The sequence below is a fragment of the Etheostoma cragini genome, chromosome 18 (assembly GCF_013103735.1).
Source record: "Etheostoma cragini isolate CJK2018 chromosome 18, CSU_Ecrag_1.0, whole genome shotgun sequence".
In the NCBI taxonomy this organism is placed as follows: domain Eukaryota; kingdom Metazoa; phylum Chordata; class Actinopteri; order Perciformes; family Percidae; genus Etheostoma; species Etheostoma cragini.
In genome coordinates, this window is record NC_048424.1 from 22214873 (window position 1) to 22230326 (window position 15454).

The 15454-nt window shown below is 40.0% G+C and overlaps 1 protein-coding gene across 1 annotated transcript in view; it reads right to left on the reverse strand.

The window, feature by feature from the left end:
* Positions 1–1415: 1415 nt before the first annotated feature.
* LOC117961341 (gamma-aminobutyric acid receptor subunit rho-1-like) overlaps positions 1416–15454 on the reverse strand; it is a 16254-nt gene continuing 2215 nt past the window's right edge. Inside the window, exons 2-10 of the mRNA XM_034899922.1 lie at positions 11152–11202; positions 9698–9804; positions 7901–7968; positions 7588–7811; positions 4852–4934; positions 4459–4599; positions 4219–4371; positions 3260–3456; positions 1416–2084 (exon numbers count right to left, since the gene is read on the reverse strand). Of these exons, the coding sequence (XP_034755813.1) occupies positions 1797–2084; positions 3260–3456; positions 4219–4371; positions 4459–4599; positions 4852–4934; positions 7588–7811; positions 7901–7968; positions 9698–9804; positions 11152–11202 (1312 nt within the window). The 3' untranslated portion in view covers positions 1416–1796. The remainder of the gene's footprint in view (positions 2085–3259; positions 3457–4218; positions 4372–4458; positions 4600–4851; positions 4935–7587; positions 7812–7900; positions 7969–9697; positions 9805–11151; positions 11203–15454) is intronic.

Consider the following 15454-nt stretch of genomic DNA (forward strand, 5'->3'; position numbering starts at 1 on the left):
TACTGTATCAATTGAAGAAGGAATTGTTGATGTAACAATTTAATCCGCACTTCATCCACTTGATTTATAAGTATAGTGGTCTCCACTCTCAGTTAGTATGTTATTACAACTCTAATAAATCAGTAAAACTTTCAAATTTTGGATTGAAAAGTGCTTCCTTGCATTATTTAAGACTTAAACTTGAGACAGACTTAACTTACAAAATCAATAGTCTTTATCCACAACGTTTCACTTACGGGATTGCTCCGGTGCTGAAGGAAACTCTTCCGGATGCATCTCTTTTTGCCGATGACCTTTTCCTTCTGCTTTCTTTTAAACCTTTTTAAACTCTGGTGGATTTCTGAGGACTCTGGTAACCTGGTCCTCAGATCTCTGCAGGGTAAATCCAGACAGCTAGCTAGACTATCTGTCCAATCTGAGGACTCTGGTTACCTGGTCCTCAGGTCTCTGCAGGGTAAATCCAGACAGCTAGCTAGACTATCTGTCCAGTTTGAGTTTTCTCTTGCACAACTAAAACAACCTTTTGAAAAAACACGTTCCACCAAAACAAGTTCATTCCAGAGGCTATTAACTGGCTACACACCTCGTTGTATCAGGGGTAGTTGGTGTTTCAGTTAACCGAAAATAGGTACAAAGCACCGCGATATATATATATATATATATATATATATATATATATATATATATATATCGCGAGCTGCCGGTAGTTTTGGCTGACTTTATGGTTAAATTTGGTCCCCAAAATATAAGTGTTTTGCCGCAAAGAAAATCAAGATTAGGCACCAAAATGACAAGGTAAGATTAAGAAAAAGATTGAGGTTTGGATAAAAACACTCTTAAGGAACACACATTTTCTTGGTCAAGGGCTTTAGTTTTCCCCGGGCAGCAAACTCTGCTCTCCAACTTGAAAGTCCTGCATGTTAACGCCCATCCACCTCCCTACACGGCAAGCTGCGTTGTTATTTGGCGGCCGACAATGGAAATGGAAATAGACTTTTCTTATGTAGCGCTTTTCTATTCTTGGCAACAACTCACGCTTTTACATAGTTCAGGAACCATTCACCATTTACAAACATTTACACTGGCAACTCGGGAATCAGAGTCTTGCCTGCTGACACTTTGACATGGGACTGCAGGGCCACTTTTTGTAGATTTTTAAACAAATGGTTCATGAGAACTGGCTGTGTTGTCATGTGTCTTGGAGACACCCACACCAACCTAATGCTATGCACTTGCCATTGCGCTTGCTTGAATAATATATGACCCTGGTAGTGAAAGATAGACCTGTCCATTTATTAAATTTGACAACCAAACAAAACAGAAATGGTCAGACAAAAAGTTTACACTCCGTATTTTAGGATGCACTGCCACAATTCTTTTCAAACCCTTGATTAGAACCAGTTAAGAAAACTCTTAAATTCCAAATTTCCACACACAGCTGCACCATGACAAACATTCAACGTCCTAAAAGGACACATTAGGGAACACAAACCACATCAAGGTGAAGCCACATTGGGTAGTTGTTGTTCTTTGATTAGCTGATCAATGCTCCTGTTCCACATTCCCCGTGGTTCAACGGCCGAGGTGAAGTAGGATGTGTTTGGGGAGTTAGGTCTGATGTGTACCAGTTTTTTTTTTTTTTTCAATTGAAGTATTCTATCTTCTTTCTTTCAAATGTGAAGACAAAAAAGCTTTAATCTGCAAGCTGAGAACCCAAGTCTTCACAGATTTTTCACACTTTAGCTTGAAGTGTTCAGAACTCGGTTACCCACAGGTCTGTTTGAGTCATATCTGTGTTAGGAGTAAATAGACCAGTAGATGATGTTGAATAGTATGTAAGATCCAGGAAAGAGGAACCGGGAGTACTTGTCTATGACATGCGTGTCGATCCAGACATTGCTGTAGGCATTGGAGCCAACATGGCCAGTGACCTGGTCGTTCTCCATTGCCAGCTCCACCAGCATCCTCTCCTGTTTCACCCCATTCACTTCTGGCATGCCATAGTTCCCTGTTGTGTTGGCATTCACCTCACTGTAGCTGGCTGACATCATGCCAGGATGGGCCATACCGCAAGTACATGCCAGCTGCAAGTACAAACAAAAAGTTATGGCTTTCCAAAACATTAAATGTTTCCCAAAACTTGTTAGCAATAAACCAAATGTTTTCTTCATAAAAATACTTTACTTTTTAATGTTGGTTTGGGGGGGGAATGTGATTTTATGAAGAATAAGACAATAATTACTTGAATAAATGTCATTTTTGCAATGTAATGACTACTGCATGACTACTTATTACTTCAGTTATATACAATTTAGTACTTTACTGCCTGACATTTTCTACTTAAAATTTTGAATAAAGTGGCTTAACAACTTATACACTTCAAAAATATCAGCTAGTATTATTATTAGAATAAGACTACAGTCCACTTCTAGAGGCCCTGTGAGGCTGTATTTAGGCACAGCAATGCTTTGAGCATGCTAACATGCACACACTGACATGCTGATGCTGACGTTTAGCCAGGAATGTTTACCACGGGGGGGATGTGGTCACAGAAGCGGATTTGGATGAGGAGGCAGGCAGCAGAGTTTTGGATGACATTTTGAAGTTCATTTAGGACTTTGGCAGAACCATTGACTATTGCAGTAGTCAATTCTGGATGTAATAAATGAGTGGATACGAGTTTCAGTGGCAGAGAATGTGAGTCATGGATGGATGACAGGCAATGTTTTTTAAGGTGGTTCAAGAAAGTTTAATTGTTGTTGACATATTTCAGTATGGACAAAAGGGGTGGACCAACTGACAGCATCAAGGGTCAGCAACCTCAGGCACAGGTGCCACAATTGAAAACCAATGGCACACCAGCAATAAGTCTGCAAGAGATATTTTGGAAGTGTTCCAATCCACATGCCAAATGACCTCTTTCACAAATATTGACAGGAGAACAGCCTGTTTGATAATTTGATTAACTTTGTCCCCATTTGCATTCCGCAAAGACAAGCCCAACTCTGTCTCTGATTCACAGAATGCCTGATCGGGCTAGGTAGATGATGGCCTAATGCTGAGGTGGCACACTGATTTACAAGAACATTTTAAAATGGCATTTCATATTTAAAAGGTTACCAACCCCTGGACTAGACCAACCAAGCACACCATAGAACGGTGCCACTTTGGGTTAAAAACATGGTGCTTTTATGACTTTAATAAATTCACATGTACCTTGTGGCATCTATGAGCTTAGAGATGATTGACTGGTACTAACCCTCTCTCGGAGTGCCTTCTCCTTGCGTTCTTCTAGAGTAGACAGGTAGTTGACGGCAGCGTACTCGATCACCGACAGGAACACAAAGACAAAACTGACCCACAGGTAAATGTCCACAGCTTTGATGTACGACACCCGGGGCATGGAGGCATTGACTCCAGTGATAATGGTGGACATGGTGAGCACCGTAGTTATACCTAAAGCAGAACAAGTTCAGAGCAGGTCAAACCAGACTCATATCTGATCTGTTGAAGTTGTGTTGATAAAATAGGGTAATGGGTGAACATTTATCTAAGAGAAAGTACTAATGCCCCCGTGTAAGAAGCTGCCACTGCTTCCAGAGGCACGTGACTGAAGAAGCGGTCATATGTGCATTTGTTCAGAATTGACAATTTAGCCCCTCTGTCCACGAGGAGTGGAATGAGAGCTGTGCCCACAAGGCATATGCAGAGCTTTAACGAAGGCTGTGAGGTCTGTACAGTGTTTATGGGGACAGCAGCAGTATCATGGCAAGCAGGAGAGGAGCGACAGCAGCATGCAAAATTGTTCGAGAAGTGCATGACTGATTGCTGGTTGCATGTTTAGGGGAGCCCACTCTCCCTGGGCCCCCTGTCCACTCTCTGTACATCCATCTCTGTACTGTCACTCACCCTGTCAGCGGCCTCTACAGTCTCTGTGCTGAACTGACGGTAGTGATGATGTCACAGGCCTGTGCCGGCGCAGCCAAACTTGCGCTCATCCATTAGGGCCGTTAACAACTTCTTTCCAATTACTAAACTGTCCCTCCCTCAGTTGGTGAAATTACGTTTTCTCTATTAACTGATCAACTATAAATCCATCTTTCAAAGCCCCAAAATCACAAAATCTAGCGTAACGTTAACTTAATTCTGATACCCAGTGGGCAACGGCCTCACCTGGCTTTTGGGTCCTCTGACAAAACTCAAAGCGGTGCATCTTACCTAGTGGCACTCTGGCAGGGACGGCCCTGCGGTCGATCCAGAAGGACACCCAGGACAGCATGACCATCAGAGTGGCCGGGAAGTAGGTCTGCAGCAGGAAAAAGAAGACGTGACGCCGCAGAGTGAAGTTGATGTATAGACGGTTGTACCAGCCTGGAGAAGAGATGATGTTAGCAGTCACACAGACCTAAGGTGCTTTATGCCTAAATTAAAACGCAGCTCTGCACTTTCTGTCAGTACCTGTGCTGCTGTAGAACGCCAGCTTGGTGGTGGTGTGGAACTCCTGGATGAGGAACTGGGAGAGAGAAATTCTCTCGTCTGTGTTTAATGACCTGTTACCTTTCTTCCAGTAGAGCATGAGGTCATCATCTGTATACGCATCTGGAAAGAGAAAAAGGCCGAAACTCATATCTGTGGCAAATATGGTATTGTAGCTGATATGAAAACAACAGCCAACTGTACAATGCAGTAAGAACACCCTCCACCATCCCCAGTCTTTTGACATGACAAAAGGAGAAATAATTTAACTTCTTCTGCCATTACAGAAAGACTACAAATGTCACAGGAAATATTAAAATGCAGTTTGTGAATAACCAAAGAGGAGAGAAAGTCCCATAAAGCTTGATTACTTACAGCTCTCTATCTCCAAAGAGCATGTCTGTGTGTCGAGAGGAAAGCGACTTAGATCCATGCTGCACATGGATGTGACTGTCACCCTGCAATGATAAAACAAAGCTGTAGTAATATGAAGCATTTTTGTGTTCCAGAGCGAAAAAAAAACACTTCAGGAACATCTGGAATTTGGAAAGTAGTTAGCAAAAATATACATTATGGGTGACTTGTTGTAAACAAGCATTACAAAGACCCTTTGGTTTCCCTTCAACCTGGGATGGGTGAGATGGCACCATCAGTTATGGAGTCCTCCTGGATCAAGTTGAGTCAAATATTAGAGACATTGGCTCATGGGAGATGCGACAAAGTGTCTTATTACTATCACCAACCGGGAGTGTCTGTTCATAATTACTGTAAATAGTGGCCAGTAGTCTGGCACACCGGATGTGCATTGCTGGGATGAAGCCTGACAGATGTCCCTACCCACTGCATCCATGGTTAAGTGCCAAACAGCAATCCCAGAATAGATAAGCAGTGTAGTCAGATCATTCTCCAGCACTGACACAGTGCTGTGGACTAAGACTATGTGGCTAATGGCTTCTTTACTATGGCCCCATAATGCATATCTAACCTTTGGCAGAGCATTAACTTTTCAAATCCACAGGCAAATACTGAGTTGCTCAGTGGTTTCAGCACAGATTTGATTTTAAATGAAAAAACATAATCCAGCTCATTGGACAAGATACCGCTACACGGTCTGCAGTCAAGGTCTAGAACCTCGTCATCCTTACTTGCCAATCTGCCTTAGTCTGGAAAATCTCCAACCAGCACCAAACCCACACAGATTAACCCAGGCCATGTGATGATGCTTATGTCTACCTCTCACCACCAACTACTCTTCCCTCATACACACAGTAGACATACACCAGCTAGTAAAGTATTATTATGCCAATACTATCCATCCCATTAATTTCATTTACCCTCAATATTGAGCTATTCAGATCAAATAGTGAATGTTGGTGAATGCAGATTTATAGATGTTGATGCTTTCATTTAAATTTTGTTTATCCTAGTCCCTCAGGAAGCGGTACTATGCTTGAGTAGTCACGACAGGAGGCAGATGGCCAGCCCAGCTGTTAATCTCTGTCAGGCTCTGTAATGTGGATTACGAAATCCACTATCTTGGCTCCTATCGCTCGCCAAAATTACAAGGTCTTGCTCAGCCGTAAGAGCGGTAGTAATTGGCCGAACGTTTTCCCCTTAAATACACAACTTGTAGTGTGTCAGTTGGTGACACTATATTCCTAAACACCCGCTGACATCATAACCTGACCAACCTAAAAGTATTACATGTACTATAAGGGTCTAGTACTCAATACAAATATCTGTTGTGTTAAATGTGTTTGCATGGCTACACTTTGTTATAGACTTTTTTTAGACACAATTTTGGGTAGATATCAAGGAAAATACCATTTTCATTGCAGACATTTTGGCTTGTCATAGTTGGAACAGGTGTCATTAATAACATGAAAAATGGCTCTGTTCTATTCAGTGCTCTGACTAGTACATTACCATACTATTTTTAGGATATCTATTCTTTTTGAATTTCCAGTGTTTCCACTTAATGTTTTTTATTCCCCAAATTAAAAATGCGCATAAAAATAGGTTGATGATAACATACTTATTCACTGCCATTGTAAGGTGTTCAAGAAGAATAGTTCCAGTAGTAACAGATCTGTGTTATTCTTGGAAATAAAGCAAATAATATTTCCAAAATTACGTAACTATTCCTTCTAACAGCAACTTTCCAGACTGTCCTCAATCAAAAAACAGCCACATAGGTTGATGTCCAAGCAGCTTATCCCTTGTGTTGTCTTCCCGTCAAAATTCAAAATCAAAATTTTTTGTTGATGCTTTTTATCAATGTTCTTAACTTTTTCTTATGTTTTTGTCCCTATTTTCAACACTTTTGACGCTTTTTTCAATGTTTGTCACTTTTCTTTTTACATAACACTTACTTATTAACTTTAGTTTTACAGTTATTTTTGGAATTTATGTTCAATAAACCTAATTAATAGGAAATATACCTAATGTTTGAGTTAGAAAAGCAGAAACTAGGAATTATTTACTCTAAAATAAAAGGAATGGATGTCGATGGATAACCACAGACTGGAATATGTAAACTTTTACTCAATATTTCAAAACCACTTCAATTTTTTTTCAAATACTATAAAATTGAATAAGACACCCCAAAATTAATGAATGTAGAGATTAGTACTTGGCAAAGAGCGTTGTCTGGAATCAATCATGTTATTTTGGGTCATTACAATTGGGTAGTTATAGGATATATAACAATATATATATATAATTATATTAAAAGGAACGTCGATATAGGAAAATGGGTCAATTTGGCCCGAGGACAACACAAGGGTTAAAATGTTAGTGCTATGTTGTGGCTAGTGGCAGTAATCATTGCGCGTGCCACCAAGGAACAAACAAGGAAGTAGGAGACTTAAATTCATGTAGGGAAGATGGTCAGGGTGGTGTACACGTAAAAAAACACTGACCAGGAGAGAATTGTTTGTGTCCCATGCGAAACAAAAAGGTAACGTGACTATTTAATGTTAAGTAGAACAGTCATGTATGTTGTTTTGGGAGTGATTTGCAATGGGCCCTAGTGTGTTGTTCACGACGAGGTTGTGTACTTTCAGTTGTTTCATCCGTGTCGAGAGCTGTGCCATGCAGACGGGAAATTACCGGAGGCTGTAGAGGACTTTGCCATCTGGGTAAAGTCGCAGCATGACGTTGTCAGTGGTCGTGTCATGGGTGAAGGACTTCTTAGAGTGGACAAAAAACATGTCAGGTACCCAGATTTTCTTCACCAGGCGGCTATCGAACGTCATGCTCAGGTTGTTGTTGCTTCTAAAGGACAGACGTTCATCTTTCCAGTAGTGCCTCAGATACAGGGTCATAGTAAAGTCCTTAAACAAGAGAATAAATATTGGTTACATTATTATCTCAACTAACATCATGCGTGAATTTTCTTACTTAAAGTTTGTTCCAGACATACCATATCGACTTCTGAAATGGCATCCAAACTTTCAACCTGAACATCCACTCCAACAGGGACCGCAGGCCCTTGAAAAATATGTAGCATTTTACAAAGATGCATTACATTGTAATTTACAGTATTGTTGACATGAGTGTTGTGTTCAGATACAGCAGCAGACAGTAGGAGAACAGATGTAGCCCAGGTGGCTCAATTGGAAGTCTGGATTATCTGTGTTTATTTGGAGAATGTGACTCCTATTAATGCCAACAATTTAGCTTCAAACAATAACTTCCGTTCTCTTTTATCCAAATCCCCATCAAAGCAGTTGCGTGCAGATTTCCCATACAATGACACACAGCCAGTGGAGTGAGTGCTTTAATCCTAGTGGACATTACAGTAGGACAACATGCTGTTTTTTTTACTTTTTTAAAGAGGGCTTTAGATTCTCTGACATATCTCCATTAGTTCATGTATAGGTACTGAGCAGGTGTGTGTTATTCAGGCCTGTGTGCAATGTGTGTAATAACAACAGAGTGTAAATTGTAACGTCCCCTTCTAGGATTATTAAAGTATACATTACTATTATTTTTATAATTAATAGGGTGAGATTTTTCCGGTCTGGATGCGTGGGATTTCCCCCCTTCTGGTCTACATATCCCTGCTTCTGCTGAATCATATTTTTCCGTGGTGGGGGGACCCCCCCCCTGTTTTTTTCTCACAAATCCTACCCTGTATAGGTTTTTATGTTGTGTTAACTTACTTTGCACCCTGCTGTCTCATAAAGCATTGAGATATTTAGAAAACAGCGTATGCATATCAGGGTAGGGGAACGACTCTCTAGTCATGTGTTAAAGGATACCTAAGTTCTAGGGTGGAGAAAGACTCAAAAACAAACCCATCACCCATCACCACCCTCATGTTCTTTTCTTCTCTATGCCGTTTCATGCTGGGCAGGTAGCGTACACAGCTCATCTGTACTGGAAATGGCCACTTATGGCTTTATTTGGATTGGATTTACGGGGGGTTGGGGTTGGTGAGAGCAGTGGGACTCACACAGCCTATGTGCAGACAGAGAACCAAAACAAAACCTTACACTAAGACTAGATATGTCTCTGTGGATCTACCAGGAAAGGTGCTATCAGTTAATCCAGTTTCAGAGAACCCAGTGTGTACACCTCCTAAATCTCAACAACACATTGTGCCAGGCTGCATGGTAACCAAGCTGATTGGATAAGCCGACCTGCTGTCAGGTCGTGGTACGAAATGGATCCTGCATGATGTTTTGCGTAGGACTGTTTGAAATATATTTTGCACTCACATTATACATTACAGATTTCCAACATTTTGAATAAGAAACCTCCAGTTACAAATAAGACTAAATCCAGCAATTAGTTACTACTAATAACTATGTGAGATTTATAGAAAAATTCAAATGTGAGAATTAAAAACCACAAAGACTCATTGCTTTGTGCGCGGCTAATGTGGCAGATTAGGATGGGAGTCATTGAAAAAAGCTACAGACTGTGGCTGCTTGCTTGGTAATTAATCACTGGCTCACAGCAGCATGGCTCAGACATAATCCGACTCTGTTATGTCATCTCTACAAGCCAGTGCTGGACACTCCCACCTCCCATATTTACATACACGTATAAATCAGATGATGGGGGTAGAGGTTTAGTTTAAAGTCTAAAGGAAAACTTGATGTGGCTTATAAATGAAATTTAATGAAATTTAAACTGAAAGCATCTTTGAATGGCTGCCTGCATGATGAGTGATTGACAGCTCCGTTCAGTTCAGAAAGATAAACCTCTTTACCTCCAAATCCTGGTCGCATTGTAAAGTCATGGTCGTCGATCCTCAGCAGCTGCTCTGACTTTGTACCCCGGGCTTTAGTTAAATCAGGACTCCTCTTGAACATGGTACTGAGGGAATTTTTTTGGAAAACACAAATGTTGTTATTTTCCTAACCACTACATGTAACCACTTTAAAATCGTTGCACAGTGCATATGTATGTGCTCATGCTGTACTATGGCTGCTGTAGTCTGGATCAACGAGTTCATTTACCAGATCACCAGATGTCCCTCGCCATGCAAAACCTTTCACTTAAGGAAAACAACAATATACTTTGAGCTAGCAAGCTTCACTCTGAAAATGGCAAGTTTTAAAGGAAACTTGGATAACAAGTAACAAGGCAGACCCCACTTGTTTTTTTTGGGTAATATATGTAAAGATTCAAAAAGAATGTGTTTAACATTACTGCATTTAGTATCTAACTGGGACCAATTGTGGCTGGTCGAAGTATTGTTACACAGGGCAATATACTGCGAAGGGCGCAATACGGGTTGTCTTTGTTTTCATCCATTTCAATGAAGCTTTTCCAGTTAACAGACAATATATGGGAGGAGGGGTATTCAGTTGGTTGCAATTTCCAACATCATTGCTAGATGCTACTAAATCTAACAAACTGGTCCGTTAAAAGAAGTTGGCAGTATTGCAGAAAAACTCAGAATTAAGTGATAAAACTACAGAAATTCTAAAATACTAATACTGGATAGGTTGTCAGGCGTTAATTTGCAATATCAGTTTGGTCCCTGGACTATCTCATGAATCCTCATGACATTGGTGATCCTCTGACTTTTCAGAACTGACATCCTAACTAACAGTAATGGCGACAGTGCTTGCGAGTGTGAAAAAATAAATCAGCTGCAGGATTTGTCTACAGTAAAAGACAGGGCCACATCAGTACAAAATCCATACAGGATCCTCACCCTACACTAAGAATACACTCTCACCCTAATTTCAAATTCCCTAAATATATTAAAAACAAACATTGACATGCAGTAAAACTTTGCCCAGTTGTCCATAATCTAGTTTTGAGTGTACAGGTTGGCTATTTGCAGATATATTTAGTATTTAAATGCTTCTTCCAAGCCTCTAAATCCCCTGTGCTAATTAGCAGCTATCCAAGCTTTTCTACGTTGTGTACACCAGTTTTCTAGTACTACTTGTTTTTTGCATTTTTGCTTGTCATCGTATTGAGTTTATGAAATATAGGCGGATAATCTCATACATTACCTAATTCTTGAGATAATGGATTAATATAATAATAATTGGGGTTAATATAATAGGAAGTGAGCCATCCTCCTCACTACACATAGCCATTACCATGTACCTCTAAGATTATTAAAATACTTTACTGTCCAGTATAAGATCCTAGCCCATTATTGTTCTAATTGGTCTGAATACAAAAAATAAAAAAGTGTCATACCTGCCAATATTGCGACTGGATCCTTCTGTTGGAGACATTTCTCTTTTTGATCTGAAAGAGGGAAAACAATGCGTGATTTTATGCGAGCATTGTCCAACGTTTAATAGCAGTGACGCTAAATTGGGTACATTTTCAAAGGAATTGTAAAGTATGAGGGGCATTTTGAAAAACCAAAAAAAAGTGACCATCATGTCACAGACTTACAAAATGTAAGTCTGTGACATGATGGTAGCCTTCTTATTCATTACATAAACTGCTGAAAAACATGCACTCTCTACAAAGGAGGAAAAATCTAATAAGATTAGTAGGAGTGATGAGCAGATGAAGGCAGGGTGGTGTGCGGTAAATAAGCTTCGGGAAACAAGATAATTCAGACTTAGCATCATTGTTTTGATTACTAATCATTTTTCTTTGAGAATCGGATGAGATTCTGAGTCTGAATTGGTGAGGGGGTGGTTAGGTGCACAGTTCTGAGATGCTATATGCATACATAAAAGAAATAAATACGGTTTTATCTACATTGTGATATGCACTGTAGGTATTGCAATAGTAGTGATCATATTTAATGGGTAATAGATATTGGACAACATTAGTAATGCTAATGCACAGTATACAAATGTTGCACAGTAATAGAATTGCACAGTATTTCAATAGTATCATTAGTATTCAATATTCAATTTTGCACAATAGATGGGTAAAAGGGAGTCCGGGGGTTGGGGGTTACCCCCAATTTCAACTGGATGTGTATTGTCTGCCACTGGTCAACACCCAGCAGGTCTGGATCTGTTGCGAAACGGCTGCGGCCATGACTGACAGCTGAAGTCTCGAGGAGTCCCATGTTGTCAGACAGAAAAAACTGACCGAGGTTGTTGTCTGTCCCTCTACTTTGCAGTGAGCATTCACACCCAGTGAAAGATGTTGGAGAAGGCTTATTACTGGGTAAGGTTAACTCTTTTGAACCATAAGGTTACTTTTCTTAGTGGTAGTACTTTTACCTTAACTTATCAGCTTAGATGCAGTGAAACTGATAAATGATTAAGCTTAAGTATAGTACATGGAGTGGTCAAAGAGCTGATAATCTATCAAGATGGACCGTCTGCTTCTCTTCAAAGCCTTTGCCCCTTGATGAAAATTGACAGTACACGACATACTAAGAAGGGTGGCTTGTTAAATAGAAATCCCCTACACAGTGCGTCGGTCAGGCAAGGACAAACAAAATGAAAAGGACTTGGCTCCCAACAACACTAAGCTCTAGTCTCTCTTAAACTGTTTTTATTCTGGAAAAGTGAACATGCATATTGCATAGTGTATGCTTCATTATCTTCATCATAACTCATGACCCCAGTGTTTTCCTGACCGTTGACTTAACGTGAACACCGCGGTGGTTTTTGTAACAGTGTTGGAAGGCACCATGTTGTCCTGAGGGGGAGGTCGGATCAGAAAATGCTCAACCGGGTCGTTTTGAAAGGTAACGTCAAAAAATATAATTTTGTTATTTATTCTGAAGAACTTGTTGCACTTAAGTCAAAAAGTAATGAAATCCCACTGAGTTTTCAGTGTTTCCTTTCTCTTTTCTCTGACTGTTCAGCCATTCTCATTTTTTAAAAGTACAAATCATGCCATGTTCTTCTCAGACAAAGGTTTAGGAAATTCCAGAAAATTATACCAAGAAAAGTTTAGGTTAAAATATTTGACACTTTAAGCTGCATTTCCATGCTATGAGCCTTTCATATATATATAACATACGGTATAACCACTTAGTCTCTTACCATCGAGGCATTAATACAGCCTTTACAATCTCTATAGAAACTAGCTCTCAAGGTCCTGGATAATAAAACTAAAATCACCATCACTATAATGTACTTTCTTGATATGTTCTCCTCTTAATAGGTTAGCACCAGACCCTATTAACACATTTATAATTCAGAACATTATTGGTTGATTAACCAGATCAAAAGGAGTAGAAAACATCCTTCAGCCAGTCAGCCTTTACAGTTTTGGAACATCATTCCATTGACTACACTATAGCAACTTCTTTGCATATTATTTTAAAACGTGGTTGTAACAAGCAAGACGACCTGCTATCATTGGTCTGCTCGCTGCATGCTCGCTCGGTGAGCTCTCGGTCGCTTGGCTTTTTGTCTGTTTGCCAGATTGAGACCCTTCTAGTCGTTTTTGTCTTCTGTAATGTAATGTAATTTTATGTTGCCATAATTATCTGCTTAACATCGTTTTGTAACAATTCCGCATTGTACATGTTGTACTTCACATGATCCTGTGTTACTCCTTTAAGCTTTTTATCCCGTTCAGCTGCTTCATGGTTTGTTTTCTCCTGTTCCAAAATTAGAGTGTTTTTATTGTGGCAACAATAGAAAGATATAGGCCAAGCGGAAATCCCAGGTTTAATAAACCCTTGTCAGCCTTCAGAAGGAAGCAGCCCAATCGCCAAAGTCAAAGTCGCTAGAAGTGTTTCTCGCTGGATTTGCCCCTCACAACAATGTGGGGGAATTTTGTGAGAGCCCTATATGCAAAATGGCTGCCATTATTATTATTTATTATTATTATATTATTAAGCGGGTTTTGTTTTTCACAAAGGTAAGTAAAGTCACTCAGCGCATGCAGTATTTTGATAAGTCCCACTTCATTGAAATGAACGAATCCTGGTAGGAAGGCTACCTACCCTTTGCAAAGTTCTTCGATTAATGACGGCCATATTTTTTTCCCAATGTTGTTCTTTTATAGTAGAAATATGTATCTCAATGCCGCAATGCTGTATACAATTTTTTGGTGTTGATAGAATCAAAAGTGACAAAAGTCTATTCATATTACTGTTACACACATTATCAAAAACAATCATGGTGGACTTCCAGGATCCAGGAGGCAAAGAGTTGTGCAAAGACTTTGAGTCAATCAGACTCACGATGTCAAAACATTTTCACTTTTTCGGCCTTAAATTATAGCGCCACCATCGAATGGAATCATTTTATGGGAAGCATTAGCACAACAATAACAGTCATGGTAGCACGGTCTCTGTGCTTCTCCTCATAGTTATCGGATTCAGCTACCAACCCTTTGTAGACTGGCTCAGGTTTTCCTTGGACCAGATCTTAATTATGCTGTTATAGTTTTAGAATGCTGGGGGACTTCTTTGACACACTGAGCTTCTCTTTCTTCTCTCGTCCCCTCTGTGTGCATTCATGTCCCAAACGCGTGTTACTACCTTAACTTCGGGTCCTTTAGTTTTCTCCCTACACAGTTTTCCTTGGATTGGGGAGACATCTTAATCGGGGTGGCAGCTGCTGCCATGGTCCTGCTCTACACCCTAGATTGGGGTGGCAACTGGATAATTAGGTCTAGTTGGATCTTTGTGAATTGTAGAATATGGTCGCTATACGCTATCTGTGAATTCTGGTCGTGATTTTTCACTATGAATAAAATGTAATTGAATTGAATTGGGCAGGGGTTAATTTTGGATTTGTTGTGTGTTGGCCTATGTAAATTCAAGAATGCCATGGATGCATCGGTGTGCGCGTGGACTACAAAACCTGATTGATACCATTTGACAAACTGCAAATAAATATACCAAGGTGAGAAATCCCTTTGCTCTGAGTAGTAAAACGCTTATCAAAGTCATTTAGATGCTGTTGGCAGTGCCCTAACCTACAGCTGATGGCAACATCTTTCTATAGGTGCACCCTCCTGTGTATCTGTACTAAGTATAAAAAGGATGTTATCATTAAAGTAGATAATAAGTCATAATACCAAGTAATATGAATAGAACAGCCTTTTTAATAGTTAAGTTGAACCGGAATTACTTTACATCTTACACTATTAACCGCTAACCCTATTTTAATCTCTATCACTCTATTCCATCTGTGATGTCTGACTGACTGACAAGTGCTCTGAGATTGTGTGTTTTTTTTTCTGTTTCATGGCAGGTAGAAACCATTAAAATGTGTGTTACCACCAGTGACGGCCAAATGAAGCTTGGTGAACCAGTGTCTTTATTTTCTGGGTCCTCAGATGGGGCCCTTGGTTTTAAGAGAAAGGCCTAAGGCATTGTGATTTAGGGGATTCTCAGCCCTTTGTTGAACAGAGAGCGCCATCTAGTGGCTTTAAAAATAAAGACACTGGTTCACAAAGCTTCATTTGACCATCGCTAATTACCACCATCACAGGTTGCTGATCTGTAGCTCCTGAGAAAACCCACTGACAGAAAAAAGAAAAGGTCCCCTGATGACATAAGAGACCATAGGCCTAACTCATCCCCTGGAGCCAAGTGAAGTAAAGATCCAGTTATAAC